The sequence below is a fragment of the Corylus avellana genome, chromosome 3 (genome assembly GCF_965113065.1).
Source record: "Corylus avellana chromosome 3, dhCorAvel1.hap1.2, whole genome shotgun sequence".
Taxonomy (NCBI): Eukaryota; Viridiplantae; Streptophyta; class Magnoliopsida; order Fagales; family Betulaceae; genus Corylus; species Corylus avellana.
The window spans coordinates 7,738,229-7,765,027 of record NC_142492.1 but is presented as its reverse complement, the minus strand read 5'-3'; the positions used below and the strand labels follow the sequence as shown (position 1 = coordinate 7,765,027).

At 36.1% G+C, this 26,799-nt stretch overlaps 1 protein-coding gene across 1 annotated transcript in view; it reads left to right on the top strand.

Moving 5' to 3' along the window:
* The window catches only part of LOC148586738 (uncharacterized), a 3,213-nt gene extending 9 nt beyond the window's left edge, over positions 1–3,204 (top strand). Inside the window, exons 1-4 of the mRNA XM_088514302.1 lie at positions 1–1,889; positions 1,989–2,246; positions 2,343–2,448; positions 2,566–3,204. The exon at positions 1–1,889 is cut by the window's left edge and continues 9 nt beyond it. Coding sequence (XP_088370428.1) covers positions 1,015–1,889; positions 1,989–2,246; positions 2,343–2,448; positions 2,566–3,204 — 1,878 coding nt within the window. The 5' untranslated portion in view covers positions 1–1,014. The remainder of the gene's footprint in view (positions 1,890–1,988; positions 2,247–2,342; positions 2,449–2,565) is intronic.
* Positions 3,205–26,799: the final 23,595 nt, after the last annotated feature.

Here is a 26,799-nt window from a genome sequence, read left to right as displayed (position 1 = left end):
TACAACCTACTTAAAAAGGCGGAGAAACCACTTCATACTGGGACAAAACATAGCAAACTAAGTGCGACTGTTCACCTGTACAACTTGAAGTGCTTTGGTGGACTTTGTAACTCGATTTTCTCGGCTTTCCTAAAGTTCATCAATCAGTTGTTGCCTGAGAGTAATGAAACTCTGCCAGTTATTACCTATGAGGCGAAAAGGTTTTTACGAGACATGGGGCTTGGGTATGACAAGATTCTGGCGTGCCGTAATGACTGTATGCTATTTTGGAAGGGCAATAAAGAGTTGGATTCATGTACCGTATGTGGAGAATCTAAATGGATTGAAGCAATTAATTTAGATGAGGACGGTCAACCCATATCGTCGGGCAAGAAACGTCCGGTGAAGGTGTTGCGGTGGTTTCCACTCATACCACGACTACAGAGGTTGTTTATGTCAGAACATACAGCACGCTTTATGAGGTGGCATGCAGAAGGCCGCACTAACGACGGCGTATTGAGGCATCCAGCCGATGGCGAAGCATGGAAGTCATTCGACAACTTACATCAGGAGTTTTCATCGGACAGTAGGAATGTAAGGCTCGGACTAACCTCGGATGGATTTAATCCATTTGGGAACATGACTACATCTCACAGCACTTGGTCTGTAATGGTTATGCCCTACAACCTGCCTCCTTGGATGTGCATGAAACAGACATCTTTTATACTATCATTGATTATCCCGGGCCCAAATTCACCTGGAATGGATATAGATGTTTACCTTCAACCCTTAATTGAGGAGTTACAAGAACTATGGAATGTAGGGGTACGCACATATGACGTCTCAAAGAAAAATAATTTTGTTATGCGAGCACAGTTGATGTGGACAATTAATGACTTCACAGCATACGCAGATTTGTCTGGATGGTCTACTAAGGGTGAGAAGGCAAGTCCTTGCTGTATAAACTCAACAAGGTCGAAATGGTTAAAACATGGTCATAAGTGGTGTTATATGGGGCACAGGTGATACTTGCCCATGGATCATCCGTGGAGGCGGAACAAAGGAATATTTGACGGCACCGTAGAGCTAGAATGTGCCCCTGATGTACTAAGTGGAGATGAAGTCATAAGCCAATTAGAAGGGATGGTGTTTGGGGATGAGAACGCCGGTCAGGCAAGGCAGGCTGAGAAAGAAAAAGGGAAGAAGAAGAAGACAAATACTTCTAATGTGGTGTGGAAGAAGAAAAATATTTTCTTTAGGTTGCCGTATTGGAAAGATAATTTATTGCGGCATAATCTTGATGTTATGCATATAGAAAAAAACGTGATGGACAACATACTTGGTACAATACTGGACATTCCAGGGAAAACAAATGACAACCTCGGCGCCCGCTTAGATTTGCAAGAAATGGGTTTGAGACGTACACTTCATCCATTTGTGGACCCGCAGGATGGTAAGACCTATATTCAACAAGCTACCCACACGATGTCCAAGGATGATAAAACACATTTTTTGAAAGTGCTACGAAATGTAAGGGTGCCCGACGGATATGCTTCGAACATTTCTCGTTGTATACGACTTAAGGACCGTACGATATCGGGGTTAAAGAGTCATGACAGTCATGTATTGATGCAGCAGCTTCTACCTATTGCATTGCGTGGATCACTTCCAAGCAACGCGATTAGACCTCTTGTTGAGATGTCCACATTTTTCATGTGCCTATGTTCAACAACATTGACCGAACAAGATATTAACCGACTACAGCGTGACGTCTGTATCACGTTGTGCAAGATGGAACAGGTTTTTCCCCCCAGCTTTTTTACGAGTATGGTTCATGTGGTCGTGCATCTTATCCGTGAATGCCGACTCGGTGGACCAGTACAGTATAGATGGATGTATCCGGCAGAAAGGTAAAATGTGTTTGTGGATATTCTTGCATTTTTTGGTTTAAGGTGCCAATACATGTCAAGTACTAACTAAACTAAAAATATGTATTGGTTCATTTTTAGGAGCCTTGGAGTATTCAAATCTAATGTGCGCAACAAAGCGGCTCCTGAGGGCTGCATTGCGGAGGGCTACATAGCAACTGAGTTGGTGACGTTTTGTTCGAGATATTTAGAGAACACACCAACCTTTCACAATAGGATACAAAGAAATTCGGATGGTTCGAAGGGAAATGGAACACGAGTCCGGCTCGACCGAATCACAATGACACAGATACACCGATATATTATGTTCAACTTGAACGAGTTTCATCAATTGCGGACGTAAGTCGAGATCTTTTGCCCGCACCTTGCATGCTCAATGAACATGTGACAGTACTGTTCATATTGAATTATTATTAACATAATTTCGAATTGTAGGATGCACATGGATACGCTTAGGCGATCATGCAATAGGGGACGAACAACAGAGGCTCAGTTGGAAACCCAACATTATGACTTGTTTTGCGAGTGGTACCGTAACTACGTAAGAATGATGTCATGTTTACCTAAAGCAATTGTCGGAGTTATTTGCGTGCTATGTTTTTTAAAATCAACTAAAGTTAGTAACCGTGCGTTTTCATTGTACGTAATATATTCACAGGTCGATCGATTGGACGAGCGATCTAGGAAGAAACTTGGTAACAAATTGGTCATGCATTGTAGAGGGCCGAGGGAGGCAGCAGTCAGATACAATAGATATGTGGTTAACGGCAAACTATTTCGCACTATTGCATCTGATGCCGGAAAGAGGACCCAGAACAGCGGGGTGTGTGTGCCGACTCTTGATGGCGACACGTACTACGGGAAGTTAACGGAAATATTTGAGGTTGAGTATTACGACATGACTAAGTACGTAATGTTTAGGTGTGATTCGGCAGACAACACCAGGGACAAGGGGTACAAGGTGGATGAGTATGGTATAGTACTTGTCAACTTCAAAAACCTTGTCCACACGGGAGAACTAGTTTCTGATGAGCCGTATGTGCTAACTTCACAAGTTGACCATGTATTTTACGTACAAGATGATAGGTGCCCAGATTGGGCTTGCGCAGTAACGACCAAACCTAGAAACATATACGACGTTGGTCAGGGTGACGGACATCCAGATTCATGTGCCAATTACCACGAGTGTGAGCCTCTCATACTGCCCAGAAATTTTGATGACGATATACAAGATCATATCGAATACGTCAGACACGACTTAGATTCAACCGAAGTGTATGTATATATATTTGTATAGTTAATTTTATATGTATGTTTAGATTGGTAGTTGGTCACTACATGCACATTACATCAACACACTTAATTAAGCTGTGCATATGCTAAAATCTGATATATATCTCATGTACCATTATGAGTCATGCTTACTTAAGGTAGTAAATATTTCATACATTTTATACGAAATTAATTGGGTTTGTGGTGTTTTTTCACAAGGTACCATGAGTACAAGGGGGAAGAAGAGAGCACGCAGGGGCTCGGCCGTATTGCGGCAGTCGATGTCGCCTGGGTCTCCAGCAGCCCAACTTGATGACAGCGAGCAACAAGACGTTGCTCAGCTTCTAGGGATACAGGAAGGATATAGACCAGTCCTTCCAGGTACTATGAGAGGGGAGACCCCTGTACATGCTCCATACAGTCGGGTAGGCATGGCGCAGATGAGGTATCGGATTGGGTCGTGCCGGGACAGCGAGTTACGACAGTGTTCTGAGGGTGACGTCGAGCGGCTAGACACCCAGCATAGCGCAGGTATGCCCGCCTGTTTTTTTTTTTAAAATATTCATAAGTTTGAAAATTTTTAACTATATTGGTGCAATATTAATTATATTTAACTACAACTACAACTTCAGAGAATTCTAAACATTCTAAAAAAATGCAAAGCAGGTATGGAGGATGCAGAGACACAGGCCCAAGAAGACATGGTTGGTGGGGCACAGGCCACTGATGACTTGCAGCCCACCGACCCTGCTCCCAGCGACCGATTAGGCCCTCGGCAGGTCCGGACCATAAGTAAGTGTATATGCTCTAATGTCGTACATATTATGTTTTAATTTACGTGTTAGTTAATATTGAATTCGAAATAACTTACCTTTCTAATTTTAAATTTGTTAGGTACCGATTCTAAAGGAAACACCATTATCGAGGTATGCACCATTATAGACTCGCATAGGCGGCCGGGAGTCCCCACCGGGAAACGGATCATACTGGAGTACAATGCATCATTCCAGCCAGTTGGATTTAGCCCCGTGAGGTTTAGGCGGATGACCGGAGACATAATTAGGAGCGGCAATTTTGTCCGAATACCGGACGATTGGTCGAAGGTACCGGACCGTACCAAGGAGGATATTTGGGACGCCTTGATGGTATGTTTTTTAATAATATGTCAAACACTCGTAATGTATATATGTATATATACGCTCTAAGTTGCAAATATATATGCGTGTTTATATCTATATGCATATACACATATTTTAAGTTTTTTTAATTTGTCAATGTTGATCTTGTGCAGGCATACTTTTTCGTCCCGCCCGAGTACAACTTGGAAGCCGTCAAGGATGAAGCATTTCGGGATATGGGCTCCAAGCTGCGGACTTGGAGGCATGATCTTAAAAAAATTTGTGTCATTACCGAGGAAGATACTCCGGACACTATACGGGCAAGACTGGGGGGACAGAGGCTGGGAGAGTACAATGCTGTCGACTTGGATATATTATTAGAGAGATGGTGTACCTAGGAGAATAGGGTAGGTCATGAGTTAAACTATTTGTGTTGTGTAGTGACCCTAATTGTACGTAATTGTGTTAGTATTAACATATTAAAAGTGTTAACTGTGTAGGAGTATGCGGCGAAAATGAAGACATTGCGAGCATTAAATGATTCACCGCATTGCACCGGATCAAAGAGTTATGCTAGGTTGACACATGAGGAGGTAAGTGTGTAATTTATCCTATTCTTATAGATGTGAACGTACATGTCATCATTTTATATATTAATATGGTATATGTATGTCCTATTTTATCTGCAGGCCGAACGTTTGGGCCATCAACCTACTCGGGCACAAAATTACGTCCGTTCACACACAAAGAAGAACGGTTCATATCCGAATGATATTGTGAAGGAGAGATGTGTATGCTACTACTCACCTTTCATATATTGTCTTGATTGTATATTTGATAAATTATTTTCGATTAACAGTTGTGCGCCCCACTGACTCAATATTTAATGTGACAAACAGGAACGGATGAAGGAGCTTATATCCACCGACCCTACAGCATCGTCTAGCATCACAGAGGGAACGGTAAGGTGGGCGCCAAACGATGCATTTGACCAGGCAATTGGAAATAAGCCTGAGTATGCCAGTAGGGTTCGGATGGCTGGACCAAATATTCTGCCTGTGCGGGGGACCATTCGCTCATACTATACACCGTCACAGGCAAGGTCAGAAAACGCCAGGTGCTCCACGATATCACAAGACACACTTGATAGAGCGCTTGAGGCGGAGAAGGCGAAGCACAAGGAAGAGATAGATGTGTTGTTGGCCGAGAACAATGCGCGGGTAGCTCAGCAAGTGGCGGAGCAGATGGCTGAGAACAATGCGCGGATAGCTTGACAGGTAGCTGAACAGGAGGCTGAACGTCAGGCAAGGTTTGATGCCCGTTTCCGCCAACTCGAGGAGCTGATGCGGTTGTACACTCCACTAGACAGTGCTTCCCCACCCGTTGCGATGGTGCGATCTTCGGTCGACAGTGGATCAGGTATGACCTTTGTTAGTAGTCAATTTAGTTTTAGAACTGTCTATATATATATATATATGAACTTCTAAATTAAGAGTTTGGATATGTTGTAGTCATTCTAAATAATTAATGATGTTGTAACTCTTGGTTAAATTTGGTTTATATATCATGGTTGGTTTGGTGAACTTCTAAATTGTTGGCTTCAATTTGGTATACTATGAAATAGTGTTGGCTGAGATAATTATTTAGAGTTATTCATGCACATATAAATGGATATAACTGCATGGAACAAAGCAATACATGCAGATCAAACTCATCAAGAACAATTATTCATAAACTTAATTTTGTAACTCTAAATATAAATAGATATAAATGCACTCAATGCTAGAGAGAGTGCTTTTCCTTTGTGTTTATCATCTCTTCCATTGAATCCCCAACATTAATAACCTATATGGAAGTTCTATAATTGCAATGGAAAAATTCAAAATATCATATGTCTCATATAATTGCCATGAGAAAAACGAAGTTCATTTTCTCATGTCTATATATTATTGATTGCTCTGTGACCATGTATATATATATTGACTTAATGTTTTTCGATTGTTTTTTATATGAATTTCCTGCTACCTTCAAAGTTTTATATATTTTAGTTATATCATTTATTGTGGAAGAATTAACATGCAACTGAGTTGGGTGAATATTCAATCATTTTTCTTTCACGTTACCGACGTGATTGTTTGTATTCGGGCTCAATGATTGTTTGTATTATCATCTGTAGTTAGTGGATTTTATTTGTTTGGTAGTTGTTTTATTGGTGAATATTGTTTGTTTTATCATTTGCAGGTAATGTACATCGTCGAGAGGATGCTATGGATGTCAATGATCGATAGTCTGGTTGAGAATTTTAGGCCATTCACACTTGTGTATAAGTTGATGTAATTATATTTGTGATTGGTGTATATTATGTTAGTATGTGTCATTTTTGATGTGTTGAAGTTTGTTTTGGTGGATAGTTTGTGATTGGTGTATATATAGTTAGTATGTGACAAATTGGTGTGTTGAAGTTTGTTTTCGTTGATAGTTTGTGTGATTGGTGTATATTATGTTATTTGTGTCATTTTGGTGTGTTGAAGTTAGTCTTGGTGTATAGTTTGTGATTTGTGTCATTTTGGTGTGTTGAAGTTAGTTTTGATGGATAGTTTGTGATTGGTGTATATATATTATGTTATTTGTGATATTATGATGTGTTGAAGTTAGTTTTCTTGGATAATTTGTGATTGCTGTTAATGGATATGATGTATGTTATTTGATGGAAAAATTGTATATTATTTGCACGGATTTGATGGATAGATTGAATATCAGGTTAATCGTAACACAAAATTCGGGTATAGTCCTGAAATTAATCACAAAAAATATAGGGAGGAGGGAAAAAAAATTTCAAAACGAACCAAAGTTATTAACGTGTCAAAAATTGACACGTCAGTAACTCCTAACGTGTTAATTTTTGACACGTCAGTAATTCCTAACATGTCATTATTTTACACGTTAGGAATTCCTGACGTGTCAAATTTTCCACACGTTAGAAATATTTGACGCGCCACGTTCACACGTCAAAAAAAATTTCTAACGTGTCAAAAATTCACATGTCAAGAATTCCTGACGGGTCAAAAATTGACACGTCAGGAATTCTTTTTGACGTGTTGAATACAACACGTCAGCATTTCCTGAAGTGTCAAAAATTGACACGTCAGGAATTCCTGACGTGCCATTTTTGGCACGTCAGAAATTCCCATTTCCAGACACCCACATTCTTCACGCCTTACACGCGTCAGGATGGCCTCGTCAGGAGTGTTTACTGACGTGTCAGGTCATCTGACACGTCAGTAAACCTCCGTCAATAATTTTTATTTTTTTTGTAGTGCAATCATAATAGGAAAGGAAAAACCCAATCCTTACTGAAAAAAGGAAAACTAAAGCATGAATAATAAGTCTTCTTTATTATTATTATTCACTTGTGTCAGTCTCCTCGGGTTGGAAAGAACTCGCCCTCGAGTTCAAGTTGTCTTTGTCCGCATCAACAAAACATGGAGTCAAATGCTTCATGTTGAACACATCAGAGGTCTTTAAATGACTTGGAAGACGTAGTCGGTATGCATTGTCATTTATCTTCTGCAGAATCTCACAAGGCCCAATCTTCCTCTCCCATAGCTTGTTATACTCACCAACAAGGAAACAATCACGTGTGAGTACAGCCCAAACTAAATCACCAACCTCAAAAGTTACCTTGCGTCTGTGGCTGTCGGATTGTGCTTTGTACTTGACATTGCTATCTTCTATTGCTTTCTTGACCTAGTCATGAACTCCTCGGAGATAATCCGTCATCTCATCAACCTTAATACTCAATCGACCAATACGAGAAATAGGTGCTAGGTCAAGCACTCCCCATGGGTTTTTCCCATACACGATCTCAAAAGAGCTCAACTGAGTCGTTCTATTCTTGGACCGGTTGTAAGCAAACTCTGCTTGTGACAAAGCCAGGCCCCACTGCTTTGGCTTATTTCTAGCTAAACTCCTTAAAAGATTTTCCAAGCTTCGATTTACCACCTCAGTTTGACCATCAGTTTGGGGGTGGTAGGCATTGCTAAAATTAAGCTTGGTCCCCATCTTTTCCCACTGGCTCTTCCAAAAATGGCTTATGAATTTTGTATCTCGGTCCGATGTAATAGATCTTGGAACCCCGTGCAAGCGAACAATCTCCTGAAAATACAGGTGAGCAATTCGGGCAGCATCCATCGTCTTCCGGCAAGCAACAAAATGGACCATCTTGGAAAATTGATCAACCACCACAAGAATAGAATCCATGCTCCTTTGAGTGCGAGGTAACCCTAAAACAAAATCCATGCTGACGTCAAGCCATGGGCCATCGAGCACTGGTGATAAGTGCTAAAATATTTATATTTTCAGCCCTTAACTTGCATGTTTTAATCCTTTGGTTTTGGTTAATTAGGACATTTTACTGCCTTTTTGTATTTTCTTTGTTTTATAGGCTTTTGGAAGAAAAGAAAGCATTTCTGGAAAAATTTCAAGCTTAAAGGGGCAAATTGGGAAGACCTAGAGGATATGGTTAAGCTTAACCAATCATGGTTAAAGTTTAATCAAATAAAGGAAATGATTAATTCGGAATTTCTCAATTTGAAGTCAAATCGGATTGGATGCAAAATTGGATTCTGAATACGTCTTGGTATTTTGACCATAACTTTCATCTCAGATATCCGATTGAGGTGATTCAAGCGGAATTGGAAAGCTAACTCAAATTACTACAATTCATTGTGAAATAGAATTTTCCCAATTCGGAGTGCCGCAAGGCCAAAATCATGCCGCAAGATAGGACCGCAATTCTGGGCGAATCCTATTCCGATTTGGGCTTAGGTTTTCTTTATCCTAATTGGGCTTGGACTTAAATCTCCGAAATTCCTAGGATTACTAGGGCTTCTAGGGCTCTCCTAAGCCATATAAATAGACCTCTAAGCCTCACAATTGAAGGAGGCCGTTTTAAGCTGAATTACGACGTATTGCCGTGGGGAAGCTTTCGCTTTGTTTTCCATTGTAAGTTTTATTCTTTCGATGATGACAATTCAATTGGTGATTATTTTTGTTATCATGAGAGGCTAAATCTTTCAACTAAGGTTGAAGATGAAGCTTCGTCATTGACAAACTCATGTATTCTCGTATCTTGTTTATACAATTTTGACTTCGAATAAGGATGTTGTAGATTTTCATTCAATTGCTTGATTTATATCTTTTAATTGAATGTGATGAACTATTATGTGTTGGAGTTGGATATTTGATGTGTTTCATCCTTCGGATACATCAAATCATTTGATTGAAATCGGATATCCGTTGTGATTCGTTAACCAAACGGATACATAGGATGATTTAATTTCGAATCGGATATTTGTTGTGATTTGTAAAAATGGGTGGATTCATTGAATGATTTAAACTTGATATTTGTAAAACATCGAATATAGTTTTTCGATTGTAGGAACAAATACGAGAATATAGAGTTAAGATTTGGCGAAGTGAATTCTAAAACCTTAGTGTTCTTTACCATTTTATTTCATTATTTTCTTTAGTTTATGTTTTATTTTGCACGACAAAAATCACAAAATTCGGAACTAGGTTAAAATAGAGTTGGTTTAAATAGAAATTGGTTTACACAACACAAATCCCTGTGGATCGACCTCGCACTTGCACACACGCTATATTGCACACGACTCGTGCACTTGCGAGTACAATTAAATTTGTACATCAACTGGTAATGGGGTGTATAGACCCGCATTTGAGGTCCCCTTAGACCTTTGACAAATAAAACACCGTTGCACATAACGTGTCACATCACTAGTTAGCTTGGGCCAATAATAGTCTGATGAGACTGATAAGTGCCAAATATTACATATTTGGACCCCTTTATTTACATTAGTTAATCATTTAGCTGTGTCGTTATTTAATATTTTGTGTTAGTTTTGTGTTTTTAGTGTTTGGTAGGTCATTAAAGAAAAACTACAGTTTTAAAGAGAAAAATGCAAAGTTTAGAAGAAAGCATACTTTGAGAAGGCCTAGATGATATGGTTAAGTCTAACCAAATCCAAGAAAATGTTAAATTGGATTAAAGATCAGATTGGATTAAAGTTCAAATTGGATAAAATTTCGGATTGGATTTAAATTTAGATTCTGCACACATCTCAATATTTTAATTGTAACTTTCCACTCAAATATCTAATTGAAGTGATTCAAGCGGTATTGGAAAGCTAACTCAAAATACTACTATTCGTCGTGAAATAGAATTTTCCTAATTCTGACGGTTACTATGCCAAAATCGCCCCTCAATTAAAGGAAACAAATCTGGACAAATCCTATACCGATTTCATTTCTTTAGATTTAGGTTTTATTTTTTATGTGGAGCTAAAATCCCAACTATGGTTGGGGATGAAGCCTCACCGATGAAGAACATCAATACTTTCATGTAAGTCTTTATTTATCTGATTTTATTGTGTTTAATATTTTAATTATTTTACTTATTTTCAATGTGTGGAGTGATTCTTAAATATCTTTTGTAATTAAAGGATACACTTGATGATTTAAGATAATTTCACATAATTGATTGCTTGATTTTATTTGCCTAAATAATTGGATATCCCTTGTGATTTGTTCTACGGATATATTTGGTATTTTAATTAAGATTGGATATCTTTTGTAATTTACGGATTCATCTGATGATTTAATTGATATTGGATTCCTCTTGTGATTTGTGCAATGAATGGATACATGAGATGATTTTGATTAATTGTTTGAAGCATAGTAAAACATATCTAAGATTTTAATTGTGAATACTTCAGTTAATATTGATAAACATGGAAGTATGTTGTTATGATTCGATGAGTGTTAATTCACAAACCTTAGTCTTTTATCTCTTAGTTTATTTTAATTAGTTTATGTTTGTCTTTTAATTTCAAAAAACAAAATTCAAAACCTTTTTGGAACTAGATTAGGATTTAATTAGTTTAGATATAAATTGCTCTTTCAAAAACACAATTCCCTGTGGGTTCAACCTCGTACTTGCAATTCATTAAACTACAATCAATTCGTGCACTTGCGAGTTAAATAAATTTGCACAACAGAGACCAAGGCCAAGGTTTTGTCTCGCCCAAAGTGACCTTCTTTATGCAACTCTCGTATTATTTGCTCCCTCAATGAACTATCCGGAATGCATAGCTGTAAACCTCAAAATAGATAACCATTAAGAGTAACATAATCATTGCTCTTACATACAAATACCTCGGCAAATATCTTCCCGAATGAAGGATCTTCCATATACAACTCTTGTAAAGTGTCAAAACCCACAACTTTGGTATGCATTGTAGTAAGGAGTGCAACCCTCCTACTCAGAGCATCAGCAACTCGATTCAAATTCCCTAATTGGTGCCGTAAAGAAAAAGTGAACTCCTGAAGGTAAGCAACCCATTTGGCATGTCTGCGACTAAGCTTCTGTTGGCCATTGATATACTTGAAGGCCTCATGGTCAGTGATAAGGATGAACTCCTTATACCCCAGGTAATGACGTCAATGTTTCAAAGAATGTACAATGACATAAAACTCCAAGTCATAGGTGGAATAGTTCTTTTTGGACCCTAACAACTTTTCACTGAAAAATGAAATCGGACGTCTCTTTTGGCTTAGGACACCACCAATGCCAATGCCAGATGCATCACAATTAACTTCGAAAATTTTCTCGAAGTCTGGAAGAGCGAGAACAGGTGCTTCTGTCATTTTCTTCTTCACCAATTGAAAGCTTGCATCGGCTTCTTCAAATCACTGGAAAGTTCGACCCTTTAAGCACTCTGTGATTGGTGTAATCAATGTACTGAAATTTCGGATGAATTGTCGATAGAATGATGCCAATCCGTGAAAACTTCAGACATCATGTAGACTCTTGGGTGTTGGCCATTCTAGAATTGTTGCACCTTAGACTGATTTGCATGAACACCATCAATAGACACAGCATATCCAAGGAAAGTGACGGTAGTAGTAAGAAAGGAACACTTCTTCCGATTGACATATACACACTCTTTATGTAGCGTGTCAAGAACCTCCCCGCGGTGTTTTAAGTGTGTCTCCTGCGAGGAGCTATAGATGAGAATATCGTCAACGTACACAACAACGAACTTTCCCATGCAAGGCCGCAACACCTGATGCACGAACCTCATGAATGTACTAGGAGCGTTGGATAGCCCAAAAGGCATGACCATCCACTCGTACAACCCATGATGCGTTTTGAACGCTGTTTTCCACTCATCTCCAGGCCTAATTCTGATCTGGTGATACCCACTTTTAAGGTCAATTTTGGAAAAAAAAAAACCTTAGAACCTGCTAACTAATCTAGCATGTCATCTAAGCGAGGAATCGGGAATCTATACTTCACCATGATTCGATTGATGGTTCGGCTATCGACACACATACGCCACGACCCATCCTTCTTCGGAACTAAGAGAGCAGGAATTGCACATGGACTCATGCTCTCTCGGATGTAACCTCTTTCTAGCAACTCTGTCACTTGGCGTTGCAATTCATCAGATACCTTTGGGCTATGGCGATAAGCTAGTCGATTTGGCAAGCTTAACCTAGGCACGAGGTCAATGTGGTGTTGTATATCTCTCATGAGTGGTAAACCAGGGGGTGGATTCTCTGGCATCAAATCAGCAAACTCTGTAAGCACCTCTTGTAACTCTATAGACACTTCATCATCTACGCTGGCACCTTCTTCACATGGCATCAAGGCGTATACAACTCCCTCTTCTTTTGCTTCCTCCAGGAATCGAGACATTGATAGGAGATTAGTGCCCTTTTCAATCACAAGTCCATGAATGACTCTTTCTTGTTGAGGTGCTAATACCACATTCTTTCCTTTGATGCTCAAGGTATAGGTATTTCGTCACCCATCATAAATAACACTTCGATCATACTGCCAAGGCCTGCCTAATAATAAATGACATGCATCCATAGACACTACATCACACCATGCATTATCAAAATATTTTCTACCAATTGAAAAGGAGACCAAACACCTCTTATCTACTGTTACCTCACTCCCTTTTTTTAACCATGACAATTTGTATGGTTTTGGATGGCAATCAATCTTTAGTTAAATCTTCTTAATTGCTTCCTCTAACACCACATTCTCACAACTACCATTGTCAATAATAAGCTTGCAAACCTGTTCTGCGATTGTGCATGTGGTATGAAAGATATTGGTTCTTAACCAGTCTTCTTCAGAATCATCTTTTGGAGTAAGCAAGCTTTTTCTGACAACAAGAGTTTCGTTCCCATCTCCATAAAAAATATCTCCGTCATTACCTTCATCAAAAATTGGATCTCGGATGTCGACTTGCTCTTCTACTATCTCATCCTCAATTAAGAGATTCTCACCCATTCTGCTGGCAGATTTTCGGCAATCTATCGATCGATGATCGGGCTCCCCACATCTAAAACAACAAATGTTGGAATTGGAACTCTGACCTTGCGTAGATTGAGGATTAGGATTAGGTTCTTGAGGATGGGTTCCTCGTGTATTTTGATCTCCTCTCGGTGTAGATCTAGTATTATTCCTGGCCTGCTGCTTTTCTACAGTCAAGGCACGTTGGTAGGCTTCAGAAACAGTCCAACTTGAGTGGAGACTAAGGACGTCTTGTAGGGACTGCCGCAAACCGCCCAAGTACCGCGCCACTAACTGCTCCTCCGTCTCTGACAAGTCGTTCCGAGCAACCAACTGGTAGAACTCTTCAGTGTAATCATCAACAGATCTCGCACCTTGTCTCAGCATATGAAGTCGCTGAAATAATGTCTGTGTGTATCCGAAGGGTAAAAATTGTCCCTTCATCTTCTCCCAATCACAAATCTTTGGCTTGCCTTGTCTATCTCGCGATCGCTTTAGCTGCTCCCACCAAGCAAATGCACGACCTTTTAGTTTGATGGTGACAAGCTTCACCTTCATACGATATGGAACGTCCTTATAATCAAAGATCCTCAATACCTCATGTAGCCAATCAATGAAGCCTTCGGCTTGTAAAGTACCTGAAAATTCTAGAAGCTCAACTTTGAAGCCTAAGTCTCCATGCCGCCAATCCCGAACACGTTGTTCCCGACCCAGAATAGGATTGTGATACGGGTTCTCAAAATTGGATTCTGAATCGCGATCATCCATCTCGCGATCCCTCTCCAAGTTTTGTGCCACTAGACACTGGGTTAACTTTGCAACCTGCCTTTCCAAATCTTCAATCGTCACGTCTCGTACAATGCATTCATGGTAGGGGATTTCCTCATTCCGAACCTGCCCACGCCGACCACGACCACCAGCCATAAAAACTGATGAGAAATTCACCCCAAGAAGACGCTAAATTCTGATACCAATTGACGCCGGGCATAACTAGGATTGTTCTGACAGCGTATAAAAGCAGCAGAAACTAAGATTTGAAGATAGAAAAGGGAATTCAGGAAGAGAGAAAATAATAAATAAGGAAGAGAAAACCTCTAAGTGCCCCAAATAAGTAAACAGAGAAATAACTCTAAAAAAATTAAATTTAATTGATAGTATAAACTGGATTAAAAATAACAAAGACTAGATGTCTTTATATAGGCTAGGCACCTCCTAAATTAATAAAGAAAAGGAAAATCACACCTAATTGGAAAAGGAAAACAAATCCTAATAGGAAAACAATCCTAATAGGAAATGAAAACCCCAATCTTTATTGAAAATGGAAAACTAAAACATAAATAATAAGTCTTCTTTATTATTATTATTCTCCTGTGTTAGTTTCATGGTAGTTAGTTTTACCAATAAAAAATAATATGTAGTTAAAGTAGAAAAATATTTAGAGAGTTTGATATTTAGTAATCTTAAATAGTGACTAGCTATATCTAAAAAAATACATTTTGAAAGTTAAATTTAACTAAACTTTCAAGAGCTTGATGCGGATGCTCTAAGAACCACAAGTCCACCAAAATTCCAAATGTTCAACTTACTCAACCAACCTGTTTTTTTTTTTTTTTTTGGAAAAATATAAAATGGCCTCCCAAACTACCAGTCATTTGCGATTTAGCCCTCTAATGTTCAAAAAGTAATAAAGTAGCCCTCCAAACTACCAACTAGATGCAATTTGGCCACTCCGTTAGTCATCAACGTCAAATAGGATGAAAAATTCAATGCGACGTCGTTTTGTTTATGTTAAGTTACTAAAATGCCCTTTCGGGGAAAAAAATCAATTTAAAAAAAGCCCCTAAAATGACGTCATTTTGTTTGAAAAAAAAAAAAATTCTATACACTTACTGAAAACGACGCCGTTTTGGTAAGTGTTTAGTACCCTTAAAACAGCAGCCCACGCATGTTTTCTTCTCCACTTCCCTTCTCCATGCAGCGGCCCAACCTCCATGGCTTGCATTGTCAGACCCCAATGAACTCTGACCCAAATCAATCAAGAACGAGTTGTCAGATGATTCATCTTCACTGAAGACCGGGCTCTTCATCACCTCCCTCACCTGAGCAGATGTAAATGCACCAGAAAAAGCAGGCAACTGAGTTCCCTAGCGAGTTTTAGAGGTTTTAGCACCATTCCCAACAACTTCATCATCTTCAATTCCATCTAACCAGTCCAGACCATCCATAGAATCACTCAAATAGAAAGGAAATTCGGGGGTAATCTTCACCATTCCAACCCCAGTACACCCAGATTGACTTTGAAGGCTTCCCATCACTGATTTCTTGTACATAAGGCATCCAAAACCAATCGGGTCATACCCGAATACCCTGTAAAATGATGTGATAATGAAATCTGGTCAAAATGGGGACAACCCAAGTGAATCCATGTCCTTGTGTGTTGTAATTTCTTAAAAATGCAAACCGAACCCCTCAATTCAAAGGAAAAAGAACGGGACACTAATAGAAGACCTACAGGGGAGAACCCTTGTTTAACACCCTGTTTTCATCTTTGCTTTCATCTATCCAATCTGTAGCTCGTTCATGGTGTTTACATATGAAAAATGGCTTCTACACATGCATACAACCATATATGCACAAATTGCGAGATCATAAGGAGCCCTTGTCCATAGTGGTAGTAAAAGCCCTCAACTGCCTCGTGCAACTGCACATATTCGATTCATGAGATTGAGCTTCCGCATGGAGGTTGGGCTGCTGCGTGGAGAAGGGAAGTGGAGAAGAAAACCTGCGTGGGCTGCTGTTTTTAGGGTATTAAACACTTACCAAAATGACGTCGTTTTGGTAAGTGTAAGGGTTTTTTTTTTTTTTCTTTTTTTTTTCAAGCAAAAAAACATCATTTTAGGAGCTTTTTTTTAAATTAATTTTTTTCCCAAAATGACATTTTAGTAATTTAACATAAACAAAATGACGTTTGATTGAATTTTTCACCCTATTTGACGGTGATAACTAATGGAGTGGCCAAATTGCAATTGGTTGGTAGTTTGGGTGGCTACTTTATTACTTTTTGAACATTTGAGGGTTAAATCGCAAATGGCTGGTAGTTTGGGGGGCTAAATTATATTTTTCCCTTTTTAGTTTTTATTTTTTTGGAAATCAACTAAACCGATCTAAAATGGAATCAAATTTTAATAAGAAATAATATAAATAATTTGTTTGTTATTTGGACACTTACAAAAGAAAAAAAAAATTAATATTAAATCATTTAGACATAAATAATACTTTGATATTTTTAAAATAAAGGAATGCGAGAAACTACTATTTTTTATTTTAAGGGAAAATTACTTTTTACCTCCCCCCCCTCCCAAAAGTTGGCAGCGATTTTCAATTCGAACTCCAAATTTTTAATTTTTGCAATCCACCCCCACAAAGTTTCAATTTTTTTCAATTCAGCCATTCCGTCAGTCAAAGTCGTTTTGACTGACGGAACAGTGGATCACTTATGACCTTTTTGTACCCAAAATAACCCCATCCCTGTTTCTTCTTCTTTGCCTTTAGCAACATCTGTAGATGCTTTGTTTGCTTCCCGAGCAAATGTAAGAAGGGAAAGCAAAAGGGATTCGTCTTTTTTTTTTTTTTTTTTTTTTTTTTTTTTTTTTTTTTTCGATTTTTTGGATTCTTGGTTATTCAGGATTAGTTGAAAGTAATACACTTTTTGGCATTGATTTCGTTTCTCATTCACAAGAAATAAGATTTGTTTGCTTCAATACTCTGTTTGTTTCCAGAGAAAATGTTGGAAGGAAAAGCAAAAGGACACTGCAAAACCGAACTCATACTTCTCTTAAAATTCACGACGAGGAAAAGCAACCCATACCCATCTCATGAATTCACGAGAAAGCCATACCCATTTCGCTAAATCTACCCGAATCCAAAATGAAACCCGATAATAATCGATCAAAACAATGACGAACACGATGTTCTCGAAGCTCTCTGACGATGTGGTGCTCAACATCTTCTTCAAGCTCGAGGAAGTCCCGCGCAACTGAAACATATGGCCAGAACCTCACATCCCCACACCCTTCGCAAACACCCGGACCTCTCTTCTTTGGAAGCCTATCAAGAACAAATTGATCTTAGGGGCATTGAGATTTCATGGTAAAATTATGTTATACCAAATTTCACTTGAGATACAAATCCCATTATTAGCCTTTGTTTTGGTTTTATAGAACAGAGGATAAGCAAAAAGGGAGGAATGTGGATGTTTCACAGTGGCCATTGGAACCCATTGATGATGATAAAGCTTTTTCTCTTCATTGACAAGCGTGCGTGCGTTTAGAAGGGATGGGGGTATTTTGGGTACGAAAAGGCCATAAGTGATCACGTGCACCGCACGTGATTACTATCCCGTCAGTCAAAACAACTTTGACTGACGAAATGGTTGAATTGAAAAAAATTGAAACTTTGTGGGGGTAGATTGAAAAAATTGAAAATTTGGAGGTCGAATTAAAAAACGCTGCCAACTTCGAGGAGGTAAAAAGTAAATTTTCCTTATTTTAACTATCACGTTAGTATTGAGATAGTTGAAAAATAAAAGTGTGATATCGAACATTATTTACTCTACTTCTTCTTTTTTTTTCTTTTTTTTTTAAATCTCATTTTCGAAAGTTTGAGATATGTAATCAAATTGTACACTGATTTATTTTTAAATAATAAAAAGTCTATGTAGCCTCTTATATTTAGATTGCTCAATTAAATTTATTGTTTATATATATATAGTTTTTGTTACAAATTTTAATTATATGAAATATATAATTATAGTTAGCTCAGATTATGGAGAACAACAGTGATTTCATTAAGCTCTAGTGAAATTTTAAATGATGCCGAGTCGAGATAAATTTAACAAATCTGCGAGTTGATAAGCTTATTAACAAAAATTTCTGATTACAATCTTAATGATAGAGATCAAATCCTAAAAGCATATATACTAAAAGGATCTTGTCAATGAGAAGTTCTAGAAAGCCAAACAAATGAACCCGAAAAATTTTCAAACTGGCGTGGCAAACCGTGAGTGGCAGACAAGAGAAAGATAATTGCATTTTTTTTTAATTTAAAAATATTTTAGCATGATGAAAAATACAATTTGTAAAAACATGATGATATCATTTTAAAATATGAAGTAATCATGCAAGTGTAGTGATTTTAAAATATGAAGACTCGTCTGGGGCAACCAAATAAATTAGGGAAATTATATATAAACTCCTTAGGTCAATGCGCTTTTATTAAAAACTCCTTTAGTGTTTTTTTTCGAAAATTGACTCCCTGGGTTAATCGAAACTACAATAAACTCCCTACTGTCAAAAATTTTTAACAACCGTTAAGGCCACTCAAAACTCTACGTTTTATCTAAGTAAATTATTAATTTTTTATTAATTTAATATAAAAAATTAAATCTTAAAAAAAAAAAGAAAAAAAAAGAAAAAGAAATTGAGGGTTGGCCAGGGGGTGGCAATGCCACCCCTGGCGACCCCCCCAACCCCTATAGGGTGGGGTGGCTCGAGCCACCCCTTGGGTGGTTTGGGGTGGCTCGTGGCCACCCTTTGGATGGTTTGGGCCACCCCTCCACCAATGGGGTGGCTCGCGGCCACCCCATGGGTGGAAAGGGGTGGCCGCGAGCCACCCCAAGGGTGGCCCGTAGGCCACCCCTCGACCCATGGGGTGGCTCGCGGCCACCCCAAACCACCTGGGGGTGGCCACAAGCCACCCCAAGGGTGGGTAAACCACCACTGGGGTGGCTTACGGCCACCCCATAGGGGTTGGGGGGTGGCCAGGGGTGGCACCGCCACCCCCTGGCCACCCCTGAATTTTTTTTTTTTTTAAAGATTTAATTTTTTAAATTAAATTAATATTTTAATTAGATAAAACATGAAGTTTTGAGTGGCCATAACGGCTGTTAAAAAATTTTGACGGTAGGGAGTTTATTGTAGTTTCGATTAACCCAGAGAGTCAATTTCCGAAAAAAAACACTTAGAAAGTTTTTAATAAAAAAGCGTTGACCTAAGGAGTTTATATATAATTTCCCAATAAATTAATGTTAGGCGTGACAAAATAAATTATAAATTACATTTATATATGTTTTAAACAATAATTAAATTTTTGTTGAATTGTTATTTATTTCGTTACTTATATTTTTTTAATATTTTTAGTCAATATTTTTTTAATTTCTTTATTAATTTCTCTCCCCTTGGCGTTGAACCACTTTGATGTTTAGCAATCTTGCAGGCAAAGGCGGAACCAGGACTTTTAGTATCGGGAGGGGGGGGGGAAACCGGGGAAGGTACATAGATACATATAATTTCTCTATATATGTACGTTTGTGCATATTTATGTAAAATAAAAACAAAGAGTTCTCAAATTTAATTTCATAGTAGTTATTAATGTGTACAAAAGTTATATGTCTATAAACTTATTTTAGAATATCTATTAATCATAATACACAAGGACAACTTGCAAAACTAAAGCAAATCATGTGGGTAACGATAGTTCTAGTCATTTTATGGAAAAAATATAAAAGGTTACCTTCTTTAAAAAAATTTTTAAAAAAATTGCTATAGTCAGATAGGCTTGGCCCTTGTAGGAAAAAAACAAAAAAGAAAGAAATCTATGACTCTCCCAAGAACCTTGTTGGTTCTCTACACGATATACAACATAAATAAATAAATAAAATAAAATAAACAGATAAAGCCTTACAGAGTGCCAAATTCCTCACAGGAGCTTTGTAATTGTAGGTTTGATGGCAGAGTCGCAGTGAAGAGAGAAAAAAGCTTCAACTTTTTTAGCTGTTGAGCAATGAACAATAAAATGAGAGGCTGAATCCAAAGAACAGTAACTTTCATTTGTTATAATCTGAGTAGAGGAGAGGAAGATAATATGAGAAGAGACATTTAGGTGATGAGTTTGATGGCAGTCAGCACAGAAGAGACATGACGCTAGAGTCTAGATAGAGTTCAAAGCCAAGTAAAGTAGCTTCAAAATCTAAAACCAAATTAGAGATCTCATTAGAAGCCAACGAGTATGGTCTATATGGAGACATTTTTGACAAATTATAACTTTTTTATACAATATTTCTATCTAAAAACTTCAATTTTTGAAAACTATTTACAAAGTTAGATTTTTTGTGATTTTTTTTTTTTTTTAAGTTTTCGTACTTCTCTATGCAGCTGAAGAAAAGCTGTCACTGCACTTGCAGCCTGCTATGCCATCTTGTCTATGACCTCAAAAAAAGACTAGGAGCTTTGTAGGTTTCTCTGCTGGAAGAGCCAAGAGGGGAGCAAAATGGAACAAAAATATTATTTGGGGGGACAAATATAATATTTTAGAGGGGCAAACTTGGAAAAACCATACACTTTGGAGGAAATTTTTAAAACTTTGGGGGGACATTCGTCCTCCCAAAGCATCAAGTCCACCCCTGCTTGCAGGTAGGGTTGTAATTAAGTAGGGTCGAGTCAAGCTTTAGGATTTGAAGAGTGGCTCATTTACGAAAATGCTTATTCGAGTCAAGCTCGAGGTTGAGTTCGTTCACAATGCTATTCAAGCCGAGCCGGCCTCAACTCGTGCTCGAGCTATGCTATTAAATTCTTTAATGTATGATCCGAGTAGAGTTCAAGCCCGAATTTGAAAACAACCTCTAGACATTTATCTATAATATAAATATAAATATTAAGTAATTTATATTACATATATTACTTTATTACTAATATTCTTAAATTTATATAAGTAATTTTTAATAATACGAGTCGAGTTAAACCGAGCGGGTTATCGAACAAATTGGTCTATTCCGACTTACTTGCAGGATCTCAAATCAACAATTAGGCGTGCGTAGTCACTGGTTTTGTACCGTTATACCCAAATCACAATGATTTTTTTTAATAAAAATGCAGATTTATCAAGATTTTTCTAAAAAAATATATATATAGTTGAAAACTGATAGATCATCGTCCCCTCACCTCATACTTTATTTACTAAAATAATAGATTACATTACTAAAATAATAGGTTACATGATGTAATGCATGCATTAGTTTGAAATCAAATTTTTGGAAAAAGAATCTTCGAAAGGACATTTTCCTTTTTTTTTTTTAATCCTTCATGTGTTTCTCACGCCTTTTGAAAGCTCCTCTTCGATCTGGAAGTTTGAAATTATTATTATTATTATTTTTTAAATTGTTTTTTACTTAAAAGCCAGCAAAATTTTCCCCTTTTTTTTTTTTTTTTTTTTTTTTTTTTTTTCTAAATTCTTCATGTGTCTCACGCCTTTTGCAAGCTCGTCTTCGACCTGGAAGTTTGAAATTATTATTATTATTATTATTATTTTAAGTTGTCTTTTACGTGAAAGCCAGCAAACTTAATTTTCTTCTTCTTCTTTTTTATTATATTTTTGTGCCACTAGAACGAAAAATATTCTTCTTCTTCTTTTAATAACTTAATTAGCACTTATAATTTATAAACTATTATTCTCTAACGCATAATTAGCTAACGCCAAACAAAATTAGTAAATAATTAATTTAATCAAATCAAGATGGTCAAAATTAAGCACTTCTCTATTAATAATAATTATTATTTGATCTCAGCTACGGGGATTTGGACATACGAGAATGATGCTGTTACTAGTACCCTTATCAATGTAATCTATGTCGTTGTGGAGTGCTTCTGCCATGAGTCTGTTATGAAACACTTGGGGTCTTACCATCTTTATTACAAGAAGGTTGAGAAGCCGACAATCGGTTGAGAACCATGCCTCATGAAGTGGATGTCACTAATTTGAATTTCTCTTCAGTTTTCCTACCACTTGTGCGGACATATCGAAGAAAAAAATATATAAATAAAAAGGCAATTTCTCTTGGCTTTTTGGCCAAGATTTAGTTATTACTACACTAAATTGGTTGTAATGAGTTTATTGTTGGCAGGGGCGAAAAGGCAAGCGGTTACCATACTAACTGCTAAACGACTTTATTTATATATATATATATATATTATTTTTATATATATAAAAATACATAAAACGACGTCGTTTTTATGTTTATATATATATAGAGAGAGAGAGAGAGAGAGAGAGAAAAAAAATTTTAATATAAAAAAACGTCTTTTTTTTTGATAATATGATAATATCCTACTACATACGACATCATATATATATATATATATATGTAGTAGGATATTATCATATTATCAAAAAAAGACGTAGTTTTTTTTTTTATTAAAAAAAATTAACTTTATTTATTTATTTATTTTTAATTTTAAAAAGCACGCTTATTAGGGTTATTAACCGCTAGGAGATTAGCGGAGTAAAATGTACTAACCGCCTAGGTGGTTACAGTGCTAAAACCGCTAACTAGTTAGCAGTTTTAGCCAATAATTGTTAACCATAACTTTCTTTTCACTCCTAATTGTTGCATTGGCCAACCCTTTTCTGTGTTTTGGTGTGATGTTTTCTTCCTCTATCCTCTTTCCCAGTATATTGCTTAGAAAAAAAAAAAAAAAAGTGTAATATATTAACTAGTATTAACATATTATTATTAAGTGTAACATATTATTTAGTACCAACATATTAACTGGTAACATAATAATTAACTAGTAACGACATATAAGTCTACATATTATAGTTATTAACTATTAACATATTAACTAATAAGAGTAACATATTAACATATTAACTAATAAGAGTAACATATTATTAACAAGCGGGTAAGTGCTACTATGGTCATGTTCAGGTAGGATAGCTACAATTGGTCTCTCTGGCCTTTTTATTTAGAAAAAAAAAGAAAAAAAAAAGAAAAGAAAGACTAACATGTTAACTAAATACATAATAACTAGTATTAACATATTAACCATTAACATAATAACTAGCTAGTAACATATTATAATTAGTAACTAGTACCATATAAGTCTAACATATTATAATTAGTAACTAGTCCCCAAGAGGTAGCTCAATCGGCTGGGACCACGCTTAATGAAGCGGAGGTCACTAGTTCGAATCCCCCTCCCCCCTCTTTGTGTGGACATGTCAAAAAAAAAAAAACAAGTAACATATTAACAATACTAACACATTAACTAGTAACATAATAGAAAGCAAATCATGCTTTAATTTCCAGAGGAAAAAATAAAAAATAAAAAAGTTAATTGTTCATTAATGGCAGTAATTCTAGATTACCTTCTCCTCAGATAACAGATCTCTGTACCCTCCTCCTCTCCCCTTCCCTTTCTACTTTCCTCCCCTTCTGGAAAATTTTTATTATTATTTTTATTTTTTATTTTTTATTTTTTTATTTTTAATGTTTGTAAGTGTTCCCTGACCAAATCAGCAACTTCGGCCTCTCCGCTATGCATCCGTCCACCTTCCATCGTGTTGTGTCATTCATCTCCTCCTCGGCTACTGTTGCTGCTTGCTAGTTGTTTATTTGTGCATTTTGTTTTAAATAATAAGAGGTTTCTTCTCTTTAGACTTGCCCTCATGAACGATGATGAATAATTAGGTGTAAGGTGTTATTTTTCACGGCCGGTTTAAATAAATTTTGTTAGAAAATTAGGCTACCCTTGTCTCAGATCTAGTCTGCTAGGAGCAGATCTGCTCTTTAACTGTATTTGTACATAGGTTAGCGAAAGATTAAAGTCATAGATATCACTTGATTGTAAAAATTTTTGTTTGTATCTATAACTTTGTAACCTCATAGCTTGTGGCTATGATTTTGCAGAGCTTTGTGCTGTAAGAACTTTTTGCTCTACTCTGTAAGAACTTTATGCTTGAATCGAATATTTAATCAATAAAATGCTCAGATTTCCGTTAAAAACAAAAAACAAAAAACTAGTAACATAATAACTAGTAGTCTAATGATAACATATTATAACTAGTAACTAGTAACATAATATAACGTACGAACTAGTACTAAAATATTAGCCTTAAAATGTACTTGTTGCCTATATTAGTCTTCTGTCATATAATGCTGTCCACATGCGTACGTATACATAAGTGCACTTTAGGCATAATAACCTTTGCACCCATATTTAAGTAACCTCTTATATTTATAAAACTTATTTTGTATATTTATATAAAGACACAAGTGAGCTAACTATTCAAGCAAAATGTGTTAAGTCGAATTTATACAAGCTAAGCTCACAAGGTTTATTCAAGTTGAGCTGAGTTTATACGAATATGTCTCATTTAATATTCAACCAAATTATTATATTCACGAATAACTCATTTATTATTTGAAATAAGACGGAATCAAGTTTAACTGACCATGAACGGCTGAATTCATGAAACACCCCTAATTGTGAGTCAATTTCTCACTCCCCTCCCCCTTCCCTCTAATTGGCTAAAAAAAAAAAAAAAAAAAAAAAGGTGGGGGGGGGGGGGGAGAAAGTCCACATAATCTCCTCAAACTACCACTCAATTGACAATGTCCCCTCTCAAACTTTCAATTGTGACAATGTCCCTTCCCAAACTACCAAAAATTGTCAATGTTTCATCCAATGACAAAATTACCCTAAGTAAAATTTATAAATTTTTTTTTTTTTTTTTTTAAAAAAAAAAACTTCTAGAAAAAACCTAAAACTAACAAAAAAAAAAAAAAAAAAAAAATCCAAACGTTGGCCAGTTTTTTTTTTTTTTTTTTTTAATCAATTCTATAAGAAAAAATATTAAAAAAATTTCGATTTTTTTATTTTTTTTTTGTATTTTTATAAAAATTGAAAATCTTCGTTTTTTTTATTTTTATTTTTGTTTTATAATTTTATTTAAATAAAAATTTACGTTTAAAAAAATAAAATTTTTGTTTAATAAAATAAAATTTTTTGTTTTTTAAAACTAAATAAAAAAATAGTTTTTTTTTTTAAATAAAAATTTTCGTTTCAAAAAAAATTAAAAATTTTTGTTTAAAAAAAATTGTTTTTTTTTTAATTAATTAATTTTTTTTTCAAAAAAAAATCAATTTTTTTTAATATATAGGGGTATTTTTGTCTTATTGAGTAATTTATAAGGGCATTTTTGTCTTATTACTAATCTTGGGGGGGACATTGATAATGTTTTAGTAGTTTGGAAGGGACATTATCACAATTGAAAGTTTGGAGGGATATTGTAATTTTGAATGGTAGTTTGAGGGGATATATAGACTTTACCAACCAAAAAAAAAAGAAAAAAAAAAAAGCGATTTCCTTTGCATTCCATAAATGAAGCTTTTCCGTTGGTCGTTGATTTTTGAGGAATTGACGTAAAAATATCATATTGATAATGATGCTGATTCATAATATCAGGAACGAAAACGCTCCTGGTACAACTTATTTTAAATTCTTTTATAAATTGTCAAAATTGATGTGACAATTTACATATTATTATCGACAGATTAGTTACAATTAAATTTAATTGTTTAATATTTGATATGATAAGTATTACGTAGGTTTATAAATTGACATGGCCAGACTAAGTCCATGTAATATTACCACACCAATCATAATCAAATTTAATTTGGCAAGAATTTTTTTTGAAATTAGTTTTAAAAAAATATCCTCCAACCCATTTAAAATGACACCAAGTATTTATAAACATTTAAAAGACACATTAAATTTTGTTTAAGTTAGTAAACTGTTATTAATGACATTAATAATTTAATGTGCTTTTTAAATGTTTAGGAGTAATTACCTTTTGCCTCTATAAATTACAACGTCTTGACACTTTCTCTCCATGAACTATCAACTATGACACCTAACATCATCAAACTATCATCTTATGACAAAAAGCCTCATTTCGTCAGTCAAAAAAGTTAAAATTGTCCGTCAACGATCATGTGTAAGTTATGTGTCATTTTAAATTTTTTTGACGCTTATACCCTCCATCCTAAGGCCATCAAGATGCCACGTATTCCACTTCTAAAAAATTAATAAAATATTATTTAACATTTTTAAAATAAATAAAAATAAAAATAATATAATATTATTATTTTTTTATTATTTTTTTATATTGCTTTGGGGTGGCCGGACCACCCTTTTCACCCCAAGGCCAGAAAGAAAAAAAAGGAATTCTATCAAAGCTCCAAAACCCCATCAATGGCTTCCTCTGCCCAAGAACCAGA